The sequence below is a fragment of the Martes martes genome (assembly GCF_963455335.1).
Source record: "Martes martes genome assembly, chromosome: 18".
In the NCBI taxonomy this organism is placed as follows: Eukaryota; Metazoa; Chordata; class Mammalia; order Carnivora; family Mustelidae; genus Martes; species Martes martes.
In genome coordinates this window covers 39,355,451-39,370,330 of record NC_137906.1, presented here as the reverse complement: position 1 = coordinate 39,370,330, position 14,880 = coordinate 39,355,451, and the positions used below count along the sequence as shown (strand labels likewise).

At 64.3% G+C, this 14,880-nt stretch overlaps 1 protein-coding gene across 2 annotated transcripts in view; it reads right to left on the bottom strand.

The window, feature by feature from the left end:
- Nucleotides 1-829: 829 nt before the first annotated feature.
- Nucleotides 830-14,880, bottom strand: part of ABCA3 (ATP binding cassette subfamily A member 3) — a 30,407-nt gene continuing 16,356 nt past the window's right edge. For both annotated transcript variants that reach the window (XM_080830470.1, XM_080830471.1), the window contains 15 exons: nt 14,327-14,425; nt 13,364-13,550; nt 12,358-12,661; nt 10,421-10,694; nt 7,673-7,877; nt 7,152-7,371; nt 6,778-6,936; nt 5,677-5,849; nt 5,036-5,158; nt 4,763-4,957; nt 4,000-4,187; nt 3,352-3,522; nt 2,896-3,086; nt 2,686-2,759; nt 830-2,221 (listed from right to left, as the gene is read on the bottom strand). In XM_080830470.1, coding sequence (XP_080686596.1) covers nt 2,090-2,221; nt 2,686-2,759; nt 2,896-3,086; nt 3,352-3,522; nt 4,000-4,187; nt 4,763-4,957; nt 5,036-5,158; nt 5,677-5,849; nt 6,778-6,936; nt 7,152-7,371; nt 7,673-7,877; nt 10,421-10,694; nt 12,358-12,661; nt 13,364-13,550; nt 14,327-14,425 — 2,695 coding nt within the window. In that variant the 3' untranslated portion in view covers nt 830-2,089. The remainder of the gene's footprint in view (nt 2,222-2,685; nt 2,760-2,895; nt 3,087-3,351; nt 3,523-3,999; nt 4,188-4,762; nt 4,958-5,035; nt 5,159-5,676; nt 5,850-6,777; nt 6,937-7,151; nt 7,372-7,672; nt 7,878-10,420; nt 10,695-12,357; nt 12,662-13,363; nt 13,551-14,326; nt 14,426-14,880) is intronic.

The following is a 14,880-nucleotide window of genomic DNA, read 5'->3' as shown; positions in this document are numbered from 1 at the left end:
TCCTTCCCCATCTCCCAGCTCAAACCAAACCAGCTAGGCTTGGGGAGGAGGGGGTTCAGGCCTCACTCCTGGCTCCTCGAGGATTCTCAGCTCCTGTGCTTGGTGTCCAGCAGCCTTGCAGAGGACCTGGGGATGTCCCTTCCTGCTATGCCTGGGGTCCCCTCTGCCTGACTGCCGTTGCCCCAGTTCCGTGCTCCTCCCACAGACACCCCAGGCCCTGCGGGCTCTCCCCGACTGCGGCACGCTGGCCCCTCGGGTCCCCACTGCAGCTGCTCAGCCTTGCCCTGCCCTGCCCTCTCCCCAGCCACTGGTGGTCTTCCTAAGAAGGGCCTGACCAGGACCACGGCCACTTTTCCTCCTACCCGTCTCTGCAGCCCTCACTCTCCCTCTTGGGCCCCCGTCAGATGAACCGCCTCTCTCTGGACCAACGCAAGCTGACTGCAGTGGGGGTGTGCCTCGCAGGTGCCGTTCCTTCAGTCTCGAATGCCTTTCCTCATGCCCACAAAGGAAGAAAACGCCAATTTTCTAAATCTCTAACACAGGCTTAAAAGCAAGCAGTAGGGACACTGCTTGTGCCCCCCCACCCCAGGGGGCCTGGCCAACCCCACGGGAGCCACTTCCTAGAAGATGCTTCCCCTGGAGCATGTCTAGGACCCCAGCCACCACCGGGCTTATGTTTTATAACGTGAAACTGGATGATGAGGGGGTAAGGAATTCTAAAGCAAAGAGACAGCTCCTGGAGCCTGCAGTGTTCCTGAGCTCGGAGAGACTGATAAAAAGCCCAAGAGCCTGTCCTAGAGAACAAAGTGACAGGACAAGTCTTCTCTGAAACTATGAATTCCAAGAGAATATAGACAGCAGAGATTAAAATCATGGAAATTTAGGAAACTGAGAAATGGGGTGCCTGGGTGGCTCAGTCAGTGAAGTGTCTGCCTTCAGGTCAGGTCGTGATCCCAGTGTCCTGGGGTAGAGTCCCGCATCGGGCTCCCTGCTTGGCGGGAGCCTGCTTCTCCCTTTCCCACTGTGTGCACACTCACTCTGTCTATCTCAAATAAATTTAAAACTCTAAAAACTGTCAGAAATAAGGATACATAAATAAGCAGGGAGGGAGCTGAGGCAGGAGGCTCTTCTGCCCGATGCTGGGAGTGGCCCCAGGGCCAGAGGCCTCCCACCCCACCAGGTCTGCCCCGCTCACCCTGACCCTGGGCTCCTACCTCCTGGTGGGGATGGCCAACCCGGTGGGGGGCTGTCTAACTCCGGTCCCTGCGGGTCTGGCTGCCAGGCCTCCTGGCAGTGAGTGTTGGCAGACCCTCCATACAGACTGCGGTCGTGTTCCCTCCCGGACTTTATTTTCTGGACAGAGTCACCACGTGTCAGGTGCATCCTCCATAGATGGCCCCTCGGTCCCGCAGTGGTCCCCAACTGGCCTCGCGCTGGTGGCTTCTCCAGAAGCTAGTCTCGGGCAGGAAGGACTGCCTTCTCTCTCCAAGCCCATGAACCCTGGAAGACGCTGGTGTGATGGCGCCGGGTGCAGGGTCAGCCCTGACCGGCCTTGAGCGCACGCTCGTGGAGCAGCGACTCCCAAGCCCCCCCGGAAGCCAAGGCGACGGAGCCTAGTCACAGCCAGCACCTCCCTCGTGGGCGGCCTCAGGCAACCTGCTCTCCGTTCCGGGCAACCTGGTGAGCCCCACTGCCTGCTGTCCTGCTGGCTCCCTGCGTCATCCCACGGGAGGCTCCGTGCGTGTGCAGGTGAGGGGTGTCGCCGGTGCTCGCCTCGTGCAACCCCCAGGTCGGCCGCAGCCCCTCCCCGAGTGGCTCTCTGCCCAGAGACCCCGAGGTTCACCCACACGGGCTGCTGGGCTGCTCGTGCTGGGTCCCGCACTCCAGAGAGGGGCTTTGGCGACTGCCCTGGGCATGGACGTCCGCATGCTGATTGCCAGCGTGAGGGCTCCGACGCCCTGGTCCCCACTGTGCCTTGATTCTCGTGTCCATTATAGAAACGGTGATTGGAAGTAAAGGTGCAGGATAAGACGAACTCGGAGGGGGAGGACGCCCGCCTGTGCGGCCACGCGCCCCGCCTGCCGGCTCCTCAGGGCCCCTCGTCCTCGGCGGGCGGCTGCAGGTGGGCGAAGCCCAGGAACACCTGCTCCAGGGAGATCTGGCTCACGGAGTAGTCGGCCACGGCGTACTTCTCCTTGGCCTTCTCCAGGACACCAAACACCTTGTGGGAGCGAGGAAACAGCTTCTAACAAGCCCAGGAGCTGGGGCGGGGGGCCTGGTTGGGAGTGCTCTGGCCACGGGGGGTGGGGGTAAGGCTCCCAGAGGTCCTAGCCCTGCCCCAGACGGGCCCCAGGCCACTGCAGGGAGTGGGCCTGACGGGGCGAGCCGTGCTCCCGGGGGGAGGTGGGGGGCTGTGCGCCCTGAGCCGGCCCCGGGGGCCAGGCATCCCCGGATCTCCCCAGCTCACAGGGCGACCTTGGGCACACTCTCTGGGCCAGTTTCCTTTTTGGCACCCATCTTTTTTTCTGACTCAAACGAATCTCCGAACCTGGCAAACTGTAGGATGCGTGCTAGAGCATAAACCGTAAGAGACTCCTGTTCGGAAGGAGCCCGGAAGCCCACAGAAGGAGCGATGGCCGGGAGGGCCTTGCTCAGCCCCAGCTAGGCTGGAAGGGCCTTGCTCACCTTGGCCCAGCTGAGGTCATCCCCGGGCAGGTGGTAATGGACCATCCCTTGGTGCTCATCTTCCAGGACGCTGCCTGCACGGAGAGGACACCACGTTCCCCGGAGGGCCTGCGACCATGGAGTCACGACCCTCCTCCCAGGGGTCAGGGACGGGGGTGGGGGGGCTCGGCAGGGCTGAGGCACAGAGTCCCTCTGTGTGGTGGCCGTCACCTGGGAAGGTCAGGGTCACGAACGCCTTGAACTCCTCCAGCGCCTCCCGCGGCCCGTCGCCCCGCACCTTGGCCTGCAGGGAGTAGCCGCTGCCGAACTTGCTCTTGAGGTGCTGGGGGCTGCCCAGGCACTTGAACTGACCCTGCACCATGATGGCCAGCCGGGTGCACAAGGCCTCGCATTCCTCCATGCTGGGGAGAGGGGCGGAGGCCTGACACGGGGCAGGGGATGCCGACGCCCGCCCTCCGCGACGGAGGCTCCCGCGGAGAGGCCGGTGTCCACGGCCGGATCGCACCTCTCCTGATTCCCACATTCTGAGAGGGGCCCGCATGGCGAGGCGGGGCACGTTCCTCACGGGCTCCGAACCGGCCGCGGACAGGCCTTCTGTGCCCCCGGCCCCACCCGGCCAGCCCTCGTCCCCGCTCTTCCACCGACCCCCGGAGACGCCGGCTCTACCTGTGGGAGGTGACGACGATGGCCTTGCCGGACTCGCGGGCCCGGGCCACGGTGTCCCAGAGCAGACGCCGGGCCACGGGGTCCATGCCGGTGGACGGCTCGTCCAGGAAGACGACCGAAGGCTCCCCGAGCAGGGCGATGGCCGCGCTCAGCTTCCGCTTGTTGCCGCCGCTGGGAGCAGAGGGGGGCGCCCGGAGCGCAGGGCTCGCAATTAGCACGGGCTCCCCGTGTCCCAGCATCAGACTGGGCCCCACGACCCCAGAGCATCCCGGGGAACGGGAATGAGGGGAGCATGCCTGGGAAGCCCACCTTGTGGTTTTGGGGGTCCAAGGAAAGCCGTGCTGAGGGGGCTCACGTCCACACCCACACAGAGGACAGCAGCACTGTCTGTGCTGACCAGAGCCCGAGGGGCCTGACATCCCCCCGGTCTGGCCGTGCGTCCCAGGGGCAGGAACCGGCACGCAGGCCCTCTCACCCTGCACCGCCCGGCTCACGCCGGTGAAGCCCCATCTGATCCTGGAACAGCGGGTGGGAGCTCTGGCCTCGGACCCGTTCGGCTGCCCCCAGCTTTGCGGGAGGGGAGACTCCAACTCTACCCCGGGACACGGAGGTGCCCGCCACCTGGGGCGGGGCCGAGCACAGCCGCACCTGTAGGTCCTGACCAGCTTGTCGGCGTGTGGCTCCAGAAGCAGCCCGCGGAGGGCGTTCTCCACGCAGGCGGCGACGTGGCGCTCGGGGATGCCCCGGAGCCGGGCGTACATGACCAGCGTCTCCCGGCCTGTCATGTGGTCCAGCAGGGCGTCAAACTGGGGGCAGTAGCCGATCCGCTGCCGCACCTGAAGGCGGGGTGCAGGGGTCAGCGGGGGCTCCTCCGGGTTTCCCCCAGCAGATGGGTCTGGGGCGACCCATTGGCGGACAGGCCCCCGTGGTTTCTCCCCTTCCGTCAGCGAGGCCCTGAAACCCACACCCGGGGGCCCAGAGCACCGTGTACCCTCTGCAGAGGTGGACCCGGCCGTGCCTCGCTGGGCTCACGGGCTGCGGCCAGGGTTCCTCACTGTGCAGCAGGCGCCACGATGTCACTGACACCACACCCAGCTTTGGTTCTCAGTGGAATGCCTGGTCCGAGCAGCCCAGGGCACACTCACGATTGGTCTGTGCACACGGACCGCGCACAGTGCTGCGAGCGCCAAGGCCCTGGGGCCAGAGAAGTGGCTTCTCAGAGAGACACTGTGGCAAGGGTCCTTCTGGCCTGGGGCTCTTATCTTCCTGTCCTCTCTCTCTTTCCTCCCTGTTGCTTCGCTCTGGCCCCTGGCCACCGCCTCGTTCCCCGGCTGTGCAACTGTGAGCCAGAAACGAGCCCTGTCCCTGCCTCCATGGTGCCCCCTCTTCCCACCTCCCTGGCTGCACCCACCTTCCCGATTTCAGAGCTGATGCTGTAGCCCCCGACAAAGGCATCCCCAGATGTGATGGTCTCCTCTCCCGTCAGCATTTTGAAAGTCGTGGTTTTCCCAGCTCCGTTGAAACCCAGCAAGCCAAAACACTCCCCTTTCTGGACTGCGAGGGAGATCTTGTCCACGGCAAGCAGGGGCGCCCGCTGCTCGTATACCTGCAGGACACCAGGTGTTGGGGCCTGGAGGCAGTCCGGGGGGCGTGCCCGGGGCCCGTGTGGGGAGGCCCGCCTGACCTTGGACAGCTCTTTGATAACCAGCGGCGTGTCCAGCAAGGAGTCCATGCTGGGGGCCAGGACCCGGTTCCTTTCCTCCACCACGTCCTGGTCCTCAGGAGGTGCTGACGTCCGAGCTTCCGTCTAATTGTTCCGGAAAAAGACCGCAACGGCTGAGCTCCGGGTCAGGGAGTTCTTTTCCATGGGACAAAGGGCGGGGGTCTCTGAGACCGCGGGTGTGCTAGTTCGGGCTTTCACAAGGACGGCTGGGGGACTTAAGGGCTGACATGAGCACCCAGGAGAAGCACACCGCCAAGAAGCAAGGACGGTGCAGGACGCACCCAGATGGCCAAGAGCGTCGGCTGAGGGGCGGGAGTCTGCCCTACGTGGACAGAAGCTCCGTGTCGGAAGGGTCTTCACAGGTCAGAGTGGCCACCCTGCCCTGGGTTCCCGTGTCTGGCCAGCGCAGTCTCCTCCCCAGGCTCGCTTGTGCAACGGGACGGACGTGACACACACGAGGGCGGCCGGCCCGACAGCCTCTGCCCAGACGGAGCCCGTGGGGGCCCCAGGGGTCCGGGACCGGCGAGGCCAGCTGCCGGCAAGCACTGCGGCCTCCGGTGCCCAGGCCAGAGGTGGAGTGCGGGGGCCCCGGGACCACTCACCAGCGCCCGCCTCCTCCGGAAGGCACACAGGCAGGTCCTGAGCCTCCACAGTGCGTCGGTCTCGATGAGGAAGAGCAGGCTGAGGTAGGCAAATCCAGAAGCTGCCATGGAGGTCACGAACCTGCCGACCCCCGGGGCACTCCACGCATAGAAGTTCTGCTGGTACTGGATGTCTGTGTGGGCGAGGGGGTGAGCACCACGCCTCCCGTCCCCCTGCCCCTGCTGCCCCATGTGCCCCCCCTGCCCACGCCCCCCCACCCCCCACCCAGTGTACCCCCCCGGCCCCTCACCCCATCCCACGATCCCCCTCCTGCGTGCCATCCCCTGCCCCCTTCCCGCGGACCCCCCTCCCGCCGCCCGCCCCTGCTGCCCCACGTGCCCTCCTGCCTCACCCCGTCCCCCTCCATCCTGCAACTCTTGTCCCACGAACCATCCTCCCACCCTGTGCCCCTACCCTGTGTCCCAGCCTGAGCTCCCCCCCCCGTAGGCCCACAGGTGCCTGCACACCGGCCCCGATGGCGGCTGTGAAGGCACAGGGTCCACTCGTCGTCCAAGGCCACGCCCTGTGCTTGTCACTAACTCCCGGAAGCCCCAAGAACTGCCTGTATCTGGGGGCAGTTTTACTTTGCAAGCCGCGCATGTGACGAGTGACCGAGTCACCACCTCCCGCGCATGTGACGAGTGACCGAGTCACCACCTCCCTCGTTTGCCCCCGTGCCCCCTCGCCGCGTGGGGCTGCGCAGAGGCATGCAGATGAGACCCTCCGGCCCCACTCGCAGGGTCACGGGTGACGGCTGGCCCAGGCTGAAGACCGGTCCAGGCGCGGGAAGGGTGGGGGGGCCTGAGAGGTGGCCCCCAGAATGACCTGACATGCCCCAAGCCCCAGAGCCCACGAGCAGCCCCACTTCAGAAACGGTCTTCGCAGACGTAGTAAGTTCAGGGTCCCGAGGCGAGAGCCTGCAGCGAGGACGGGCCCTGGACGCGCCCCGACGACCTTGCCAGGGAAAGGCACAGGGGGTGCGAGACGCGGAGACGCCCCGTGGGCGGGGGACACGGCAGGTCGGTGAGCCTGCAGGGAGGGGCCGCCGCGGGGACACGCACTGTATTTCCTGCAGTAGTGGGCCGCGACCTCAGAGGACGTGCAGTACCGCCTCGTCTCGAAGTTCTCATGGAAACTGCTGACCGCCATCCCCAGACAGTGGTTGGGCAGTACCAGGAACACGTGGTCCAGGGTTCTGGAAAGCTCTTCTAGCTTGACCGCTGCGCGGAGGGCACAGACCAGTAGGTGCTGGGGTGACAGCCAGGACGCCACCTCCAGGACGCCACCCTGCCCCCAAACCACGAGGCGGACGTGCCGCGGGCCCAGCGGGGCTGTGTTTGGCAGAGGCGCCCGGCCCAGAGCCCGCGCCGGGGCCACCCAGGACCGGAGCCGGGGGCTCCACGCACGCAGGGGTGGGGGGGTCTGAGGCCCCCACCTGGGATGCGCATGATGGTGACCATGAGGAAGGTGGCGATGCCCGACAGGATGTTGAATATGGTGAGCCTGGTGTAGGCCGCAGCCGGCCCCGAGAAGCAGAAGTTCATCAGGTACATGAGGGGGATGATGGCCCAGCCGTACAGCATGAGCAGCAGCAAGACGTCCGCCATGTGGCCGTCGCGCGTGAAGGCGCGCACGTCAAAGGCTTTGAACACCACCTGCCACAGCACAGGCAGGCGGCTCGGAGGGCTTTCCGGCCTGGCGCTCCCCGACGACCTGCCCCCTTTTCCCCTCTGCGCTTGGGGCCATCTGGGCACGTGCCGCTCTGGAACCCCCCACCCCGCACCTGGGCTGGAGGCTAGCGGTGCAGACAGAGGCGAGGGGTGTCCCCAGCCATCCCTCCAGGACGGGGGCTGAGCTGCTGGTGTGCACCCCAGGCTGGCTGCGGTCAGCGCAGGGGCCCCAGGGCAAGCCCCCCGTGACGGCTGGGGAGGGGTCCCAGCACCTCGCAGCCCTCACCAGCAGCAGCAGACTGGGGACCAGGAAGGACATGAGGTCCCACAGCAGCGCGGAGAGCCAGAAAGTGGCCACATGCACTCCGCTCACGAACTGGACGTGCTTGGCCTGCACGGCCCTCTCGCTGACCGCCAGGATGGAGAATGTGCTGGCCAGGAATGCCATGGCAAACAGCAGATTGAGGGCGATGTCGAATCCCTTCCGGCCCCTGCAGGGGGGTGGGGGGACAGGGCAGCTCAGAGACTGAGTGTAGCCAAGTCCATGCAGCAGGGGACACCCATCGGGTCCTTGGTCATCACCCAAGGCAGGCGGCGGAGCGGCCCAGCCGCTAATGGGGGTTAAGAGAGAATGCCACAGCTGTGTGTGTGTGGGGGGGGCGGATCTCAGGGCAGGGAAAATCCCATCCCCCCCAGGACAGCTCCTCTGGGCTTCTGGTCCAGGGATGGTAGTGGCGCCCCCTGCCCCGGCCCCAAGATGCTTGTGCCACTACCCTCCTGCCTCTCCCGAATCCCCTGAGAACGCCCACGGGGCTCACTCTGCCCTGGCCAGACACTGCCACTGCCCCCCGCCCCGTGCACCCCCCTGCGGCGGCTCTTCCCCCCACATCGGGCGCATTCCACATGCTGCAAACAATTGCTAGCAACGCCTTCCAGAAACCAGCACAGATGGCGTAATTCTGCTGCTTGAAGACTTCCTGTCTCAAAAAATGGCACTTTGACATCTGGTTACTATTTGACCAAAAAGAGAATTACGGATACGTGCTACAATACCGATGGGCCTTGGAAGTGAAAAAAGCCAGTCACAAAAGGCCTCTCATCATACGATTCTATCAGCAGGAGATGTCCCGAGCAGGTGTGTCCCCGAGACAGAGACAGCATGGACGCCGCTTGGAGAAGGGGACACAGGGGCGGCCAGTGGCAGTTGGGTCCTGGGACCCCCGTGAGAGTAAAATGACACCATGGGCCAAGAGGCACATGAGAAGGTGCTCAGCACCGAGAACCACCAGGGAAACACCAAGCAAAGCCGCAGTGAGAGGCCACCTCGTAGAGCTCTCGCGTCCAGCACGTGCGGGAGAGGACGTGGACGGGGGCAGCCCTCCGGCGCTGTAGGCGGGAACAGCACGGAGGGTCCGGAGAGAGTTAAAGCCTGAGCTACCAGGGGCCCCAGCCATCCTGTGTTCAGAAAACGGAACCACTGACTAGGTGCGATGCGGGCCCTGCATGTGCGAGGCCGCACGGCTTACAGCAGCCGAGACTGAGACAACCCAGCGTCCGTCCACGGGATCAACAAACCAGGGTCAGACTGCAGGGCCGTGTTTTCCGGCCACAACAAAGGAGGACATCCCACCACGTGGGACAACGTGCATGGCCCCTGAGGGCGTGGAGCAAAATTAAGTACGTTAGACAGAGAAAGAGAATACCATGTGATCTCTCTCACGTCTGGAATCTCCGAAAACCAGCATGGAGGTCACAGACCTGGAGACCAGAGGTGGGGGGCGGGGGGGCAACGCAGGTGAGGGGTCGACATGTCCAGCTTTCCTGTCACAAAATGAGCACGTCCTGGGGGGTCACGTACAGCGTGGTGACTGCGGTTAAGGTCACCAATCGTGGATTAAGTGCCGGAAGCTGCTCAGGGAGATGACCTCCTCATCACAGAGAAGCCTCTGGAACTACGTGGGACTGGGGTGTCAACTAGACGCCGGGCGGTGACGGTTTACCCCGCACCCGGAACTAACGAAACCTCGTGTGTCAGTGACAGCAAGCCTGCCGATGGCCCGCACTCCGAACATGCTAACGACCGTTCGACTGTATGTCACACGCGGGTGCAGAGTTCTAGCTCCTCACACTGCGAACGTGAAACAAAGGTTCCCGCTGCCTTGTCCACCACACTGAGCCCACCGGGAGGGAGCTGCCCCTTGTCCACGTCCCCACCCTCCCAGGTCTGAGGGCCCCGCAGGCCTGTCTCCCTGGGGCCCCATCAGAACGGAGGCCCCTCCCTGGAGCGGCGTGGCTCCTGACCCCGCACTGTGCTCATCTGCTCCTGGAGGGGCAGACAATGGACACCATATCTCTGTTTTCGGGGTAGAGACAGGAGTTTGTTGAGGGGGAGGACCTTGTAGGACCCAGAGCACCGTCCAACACGGGGCAGGGGTTGGAGATGAAATTGCCACCCCAGTAATGAACCGCCCTACATGGGGTGATGGTTCTGAAATTAACTGATTTTCCTGGGCTTCCCCTGGATGGTCCCGGAGCCTGGAGGCTCTGTAAGCAGTGTAGGGCAGGCTCCCCCATGCATCACAGCAGGATGAGGCCTGAGAACAGAGGTGCCATGGGGTTTCCTGACTCGTGGCCGCCTCAGGCAGGGACACCTGACCTTGCTGTGTTCTGCATCCTGGTCGTGTACTGGGACCCCCGGGGACAGCAGTCAGCAGGAGGTGGGTACAGATCTGGGAAGAGGGCACAGCTGCCCTCCAGATCCCCAGGAGGCCCCCCTCGGAGACCTCATTGGATGCAGGACAGGGTCCCACCAGCTCATCTGTTACCCAAGGAAAGGGTGAGTATGGAAGGCTAAGAAAGATGTGGGGCAGGAGTTCCCTGGCCAGAACCCAGAAGCTTCCTGAAGGCAGACACTGTGCTCTATCCACCTTCGTGCCCATTGGTGGCCCCACCAGTACCCTAGGGGCTTGGTCCCGGTGGAGGTCATGATGGGTCAGGCATGGGGCTGGGTCGAGGGACGGGGCAGCGCACGTACTCGTTGAACTGGTCCTTGGCAGCCTGCAAGGTGTTCCGGGGCTGGGGGTAGTTGGAGACCACGATGGAGGCCCGGGGGCCACACAGCTGCTTGAACAGAAGGTTGTCCACGACGGCCAGCGCGGTGGCGGGGGAATGGTAGGCCTGGTTGTTGAACAGGGCGGTGACCACCGTCCGCTCGCCCACGTCTCTGAAGGACACTGCCACCAGGCACCGCTCGTTGAAGCCGCCTCCCTCCACCGAGGCCCTGAAAATCAGGAACTCCTCCAGATCACCTGGGGGGACAATGACAGGGTCAGTGGTGGAGAACAGCCCCCCAGGGCATGTGCCCGAGGCTTCCACTCTGAGGAGCTCTGAAGGCCTGGAGGAAGCTGGGAAGGACAGGCCGCCTTCTCACATGGTCGTGGTCGGAGTCCGAGGGCCCTGGAGCCGTGTCACGGGGTGGGCAGGGGCTGAGGCTGCTGGGCTCGGGTGAGTGGGGACCCTGTAGCCACAGGCGGCCACATGGATGAGGCGAGCTCCTCCTCCTGTCCCGCTGGGGGGACGCTAAAGGGAGCAGCGGTGGGCCAGGGTCACATGGCAGGAGGCCAGGCTGTAAAAGGCCGAGCTGTCTCAGGTGATGGGCGCTGGGCTGGCAGGGAGGGGCTGCCCTCAGGGGGTGCAGTCAGATAGGACCCCTGCCTGTCTTCCTGGTGTTCTAGTTTTTATGGAATGAAAGGGTACCCCTTCATAATCAGGGGGAAAAAAAAGATGGTTTTTAAAAAGAGTGGCCTGGTGTGTCTGGGTGACTCGGTAGGTTAAGTGTCTGCCTTCGGCTCAGGTCGTGATCTCAGGGTCCTGGGATCGAGCCCCGTGTCGGGCTCGCTGCTCCGCGGGGAGCCTGCTTCCCCCTCTATGCCTCCCTCTGTGTGCACGTGCTCGCGCTCTCTCTCAAATAAATGAACAAAATCTGAAAAAAAACAAAAGAAAACGAACAGTACCTGGGGGAGGGGGCCTAGGGAGGAGGAGCGCTCCGGAAGAACCCCAGCAGATCGCTATTTCAGGTCTTGGACCCCCTGGGCATTTGGGTTCTGGGCGGGCGGGACCCGCCTCAGTCCTGCTGGCCCTCACTTTACTCCGCAGCAGACGCGTGGGGAGACGGGTTCCGACGCGCGGGCCGGGCCCGCCCTGCGCTTGCTGCCGGCCTGCTCCCTCCGGCATCGCTCGCACCTGCTCACACCCTGGCTGCCCCGGGCCTGCCTCCCACTCGCTATAAACAGGGCCAACGAGGACACTTGCCCTCGAGACCAGGGTCACTGAGTGGACACGGACATGTCCATGAGCCCTCACGTCAAGAGTTACAAAGGTAGGGGCGCCCGGGTGGCTCAGTGGGTTAAGCCGCTGCCTTCAGCTCAGGTCATGATCTCAGGGTCCTGGGATCGAGCCCCGCATCGGGCTCCCTGCTCAGCGGGGAGCCTGCTTCCTCCTCTCTCTCTACCTGCCTCTCTGCCTACCTGTGACCTCTGTCTGTCTGTCAAATAAATAAATAAAATCTTAAAAAAAAAAAAAAAGAGTTACAAAGGTTTCCCGGGCTGGCTGCAGCTGGGGCTGATGGGATGGAAGGAAGCGCAGTGTCCCCTGAGTGCATGTGGTGACCCGCCTGGCAAACAGAGGCCACGGAGGTTCTGCACGTCACCTCCAAGGGCCCCGAAACAGACAACCTGGGTACATGTTCACCCGGGCAAACCTGAGCCCTCGACACTGCCTGTGCCCGCCTCTGACTCTGGCCAACAGCCTTCTCCCCCAGGGGCAAGGTCTGGAGGTGTTTGTGGTTGTCGTGATGGAGTGGGGGAGGGGGAGGCCTCCGAACATCCCCCGTGCGTGGGGACGACGCGCACAGCGCCTGGGCTGAGAAGCCAGGCTCAGACGGCCGGGCCGGGCCCCGGGGCTGCCGCTTACCCAGCACCTCCCGCGGCTCCTGGCCCGCAGCCTGCAGCATGTCCTTCAGACGCTCTGCCAGCTGCTGATCCAGCCGGGAGGCCCCCGGCACAGCGAAGGGCACGACGGTGCGGCCGTAGGCACCCAGGGTCAGCTCCAGCTTGGGGTCGTCGAAGGTCTCAGAGGAGTAGTTGACGGCCAGGAGGGCCAGGGAGACGCACGTCAGCGGGACCAGGACCTGGGCCACCACCATCTTCCACTCGCGCAGGCTGTACACGGCCTTCTTCAGGAACATGGCCCAGAACTGCTGGCAGCGCAGGGCGAGCTGCGGCACAGGAGGTGAGCGGCCTCGGCTGCTGCGCAGGCCCAGCGTGGGACCCCCGTGCAGCAGCAGCCGCGGGCCTGGTCCCAACGCGAGCCCGGGACCCCGGGCTGACATCCGTGCCCCAAGGCCCCAGAGCTGCCGGGAAAGCTCCTTCAGGGACGTGACGCAGCCTCGAGGCAGTCCCACCACCGTGGAGGCCCGGCGGGCGCTGGGCACAGGGGGACCAGCTGCGGTCCCACAGGGGAACAGAGGCCTCGGCCCTTGCCCAGACCCCGGACTGCGCTCGCAAGGGAGCAGAGGGCTGCCCTTCCCTGTCCTCCCAGAGGGGGCACCAGGGTCGGAGGCCGGCTCAGCCATATGACAGCTGTACCCCTGGACCCAGGCCCCCCGTGCTCCACCTGTGAAAGGGCTGACGCTGCCCTGTGCCTCACTAGTGAGCACGAGGCCCACGGCTAGTCCTCAGCCCACGGAGCACCGTGAGCATCACGTGCTACATCCGCTCATCGGTGAGCAGCCCAGCGACAAAAGGAAACAACAGCTGTCGGTTCAAACACTCCGGGTTTTCCTCCTCCCTGGCATGACCATGTGACCCGCAGTCTGACCGCTTCCCAGTGAGTTGTGCTTCCTTCCGCAAGCCCTCGTCTGCCCCCGTGGACAGCTAACACGTGGGGCTCAGGGGCCCCCCCAGCCTCCTGCGCTCACCCCAGTGTTGAGCTTGGCAGTGGTGCACTCGTCCTCGATCAGGGAGCCTACACCATTGGTCGGGTCCATGGCCCCGCACAGGTGGCTGTCCACAGCCCAGTCACTCGCCCGCCTCTCGTGCTGGTACTGCAGGGCAGGGAGCTGGATGGCCTGGATGTCCATGCTGCTGTCCACCAGCTTGCCGACCCTGCGCCGAGACACGAGAGCCCTGGTCACCGCTCGGCTGTCCCCGCGGGAGGAGGAGGAACACGCCATTGGCTGTCCTGGCTGGAGTTTCGTTCCCTCACTCGCTTATCAACAGATGCCCCAGACACGGGGCACCATAGCCAAGCAGAGTCCGGCAGAGACAGACAACCAGACAAGGGCCCTGCTCTGCCCACAAGGACCCCGCCTCCCTGGGAGACGGGCCAGAGCCAGCATTTACAGCCAGGGCCGGGCGTGTGTGGGGGGGCGCAGGCAGTAAGGCCGGCAGGCCCCTGGGTGCTGGGCCACAGGCTGGCCCGGGCCACCCCGGTGCCCAAGAGCGATCTCAGCCATGCACACTTGCCGCCCTGTTGCCTGCTCTAGGATCTGCCCGGGATCCTCAAGGACAGACACGTACCTCACACTTCCTTTTGTACATCTGGTTCTTAGCACTCTGTCTGCCAAATACGCCCTCAAGACAAGCCTGGCAGACACGTTTGTCGTCCCCGCCCGCGGTTCTGGGCGTCCGCCGGTCCAGCCCCCACCTTCATCCCGGACAGACACCTGCTCCAGGAAGGGGCCCCGGGGACGCTGCACACTCCCTATGAGGAAGCGCCGGAAATTTCCAGGGCCTGAGTTCAGGGGCCCTTTGCTGGGTGAATGCCGTGGGGAATGTGGGGCCCTGCTTGCAGCCGGCTGTCCGGCCGCCCGTCGGGGGGTGTTGGGTGTGACGTTCACCAGGCGCGTGCGCCTGTCCGTTGGAAGCGTGTGTCCACTGACCGGAGGAAGACCTCTTCCATGGTGGTGACGGAGGCCCCGAAGCTGGTGATCCCCAGCTCCTTCCGCTGCTTCTCCAGCTTCGAGAACAGACTTTCAAACCTGGGAACGAGACCCGGAGTGAAGAACCACATCTCAGTGCCTTCCGAGGCAGCGTGTTTCTCTGTCTGGGGGAACAAAGGGACCTCCGTCCTTGAAAAGCCACTGCAAAAAACCCTGCGGGCTTGGTGTCCTCCTTTTCTGTCCCCATGGGACCTTCTACCCGGAGTACCCGGGGCCTGCGGGGGCACTCCGTAGTACCGGTCCACGTGAAATCACAAAACAAACCCAAAGGCCTGCGGGGTAGCGCTTTGTAGGAAAAACGATCACGGGGTGAAGGTACGACCCATTACACACCAAGTTTCTGCGTGGCAAACAGAGCCCACAGAACTAGCCAGTGACCAACGGCAAGAAACTACAGCAACAAATGGCGGATGTTAACACGTCGAACACTCTGACGCATAAGTGAGCAGGAGACAGAACACACGCTGTCCAGAGAAAGCAGCTCCTGGAGGCAA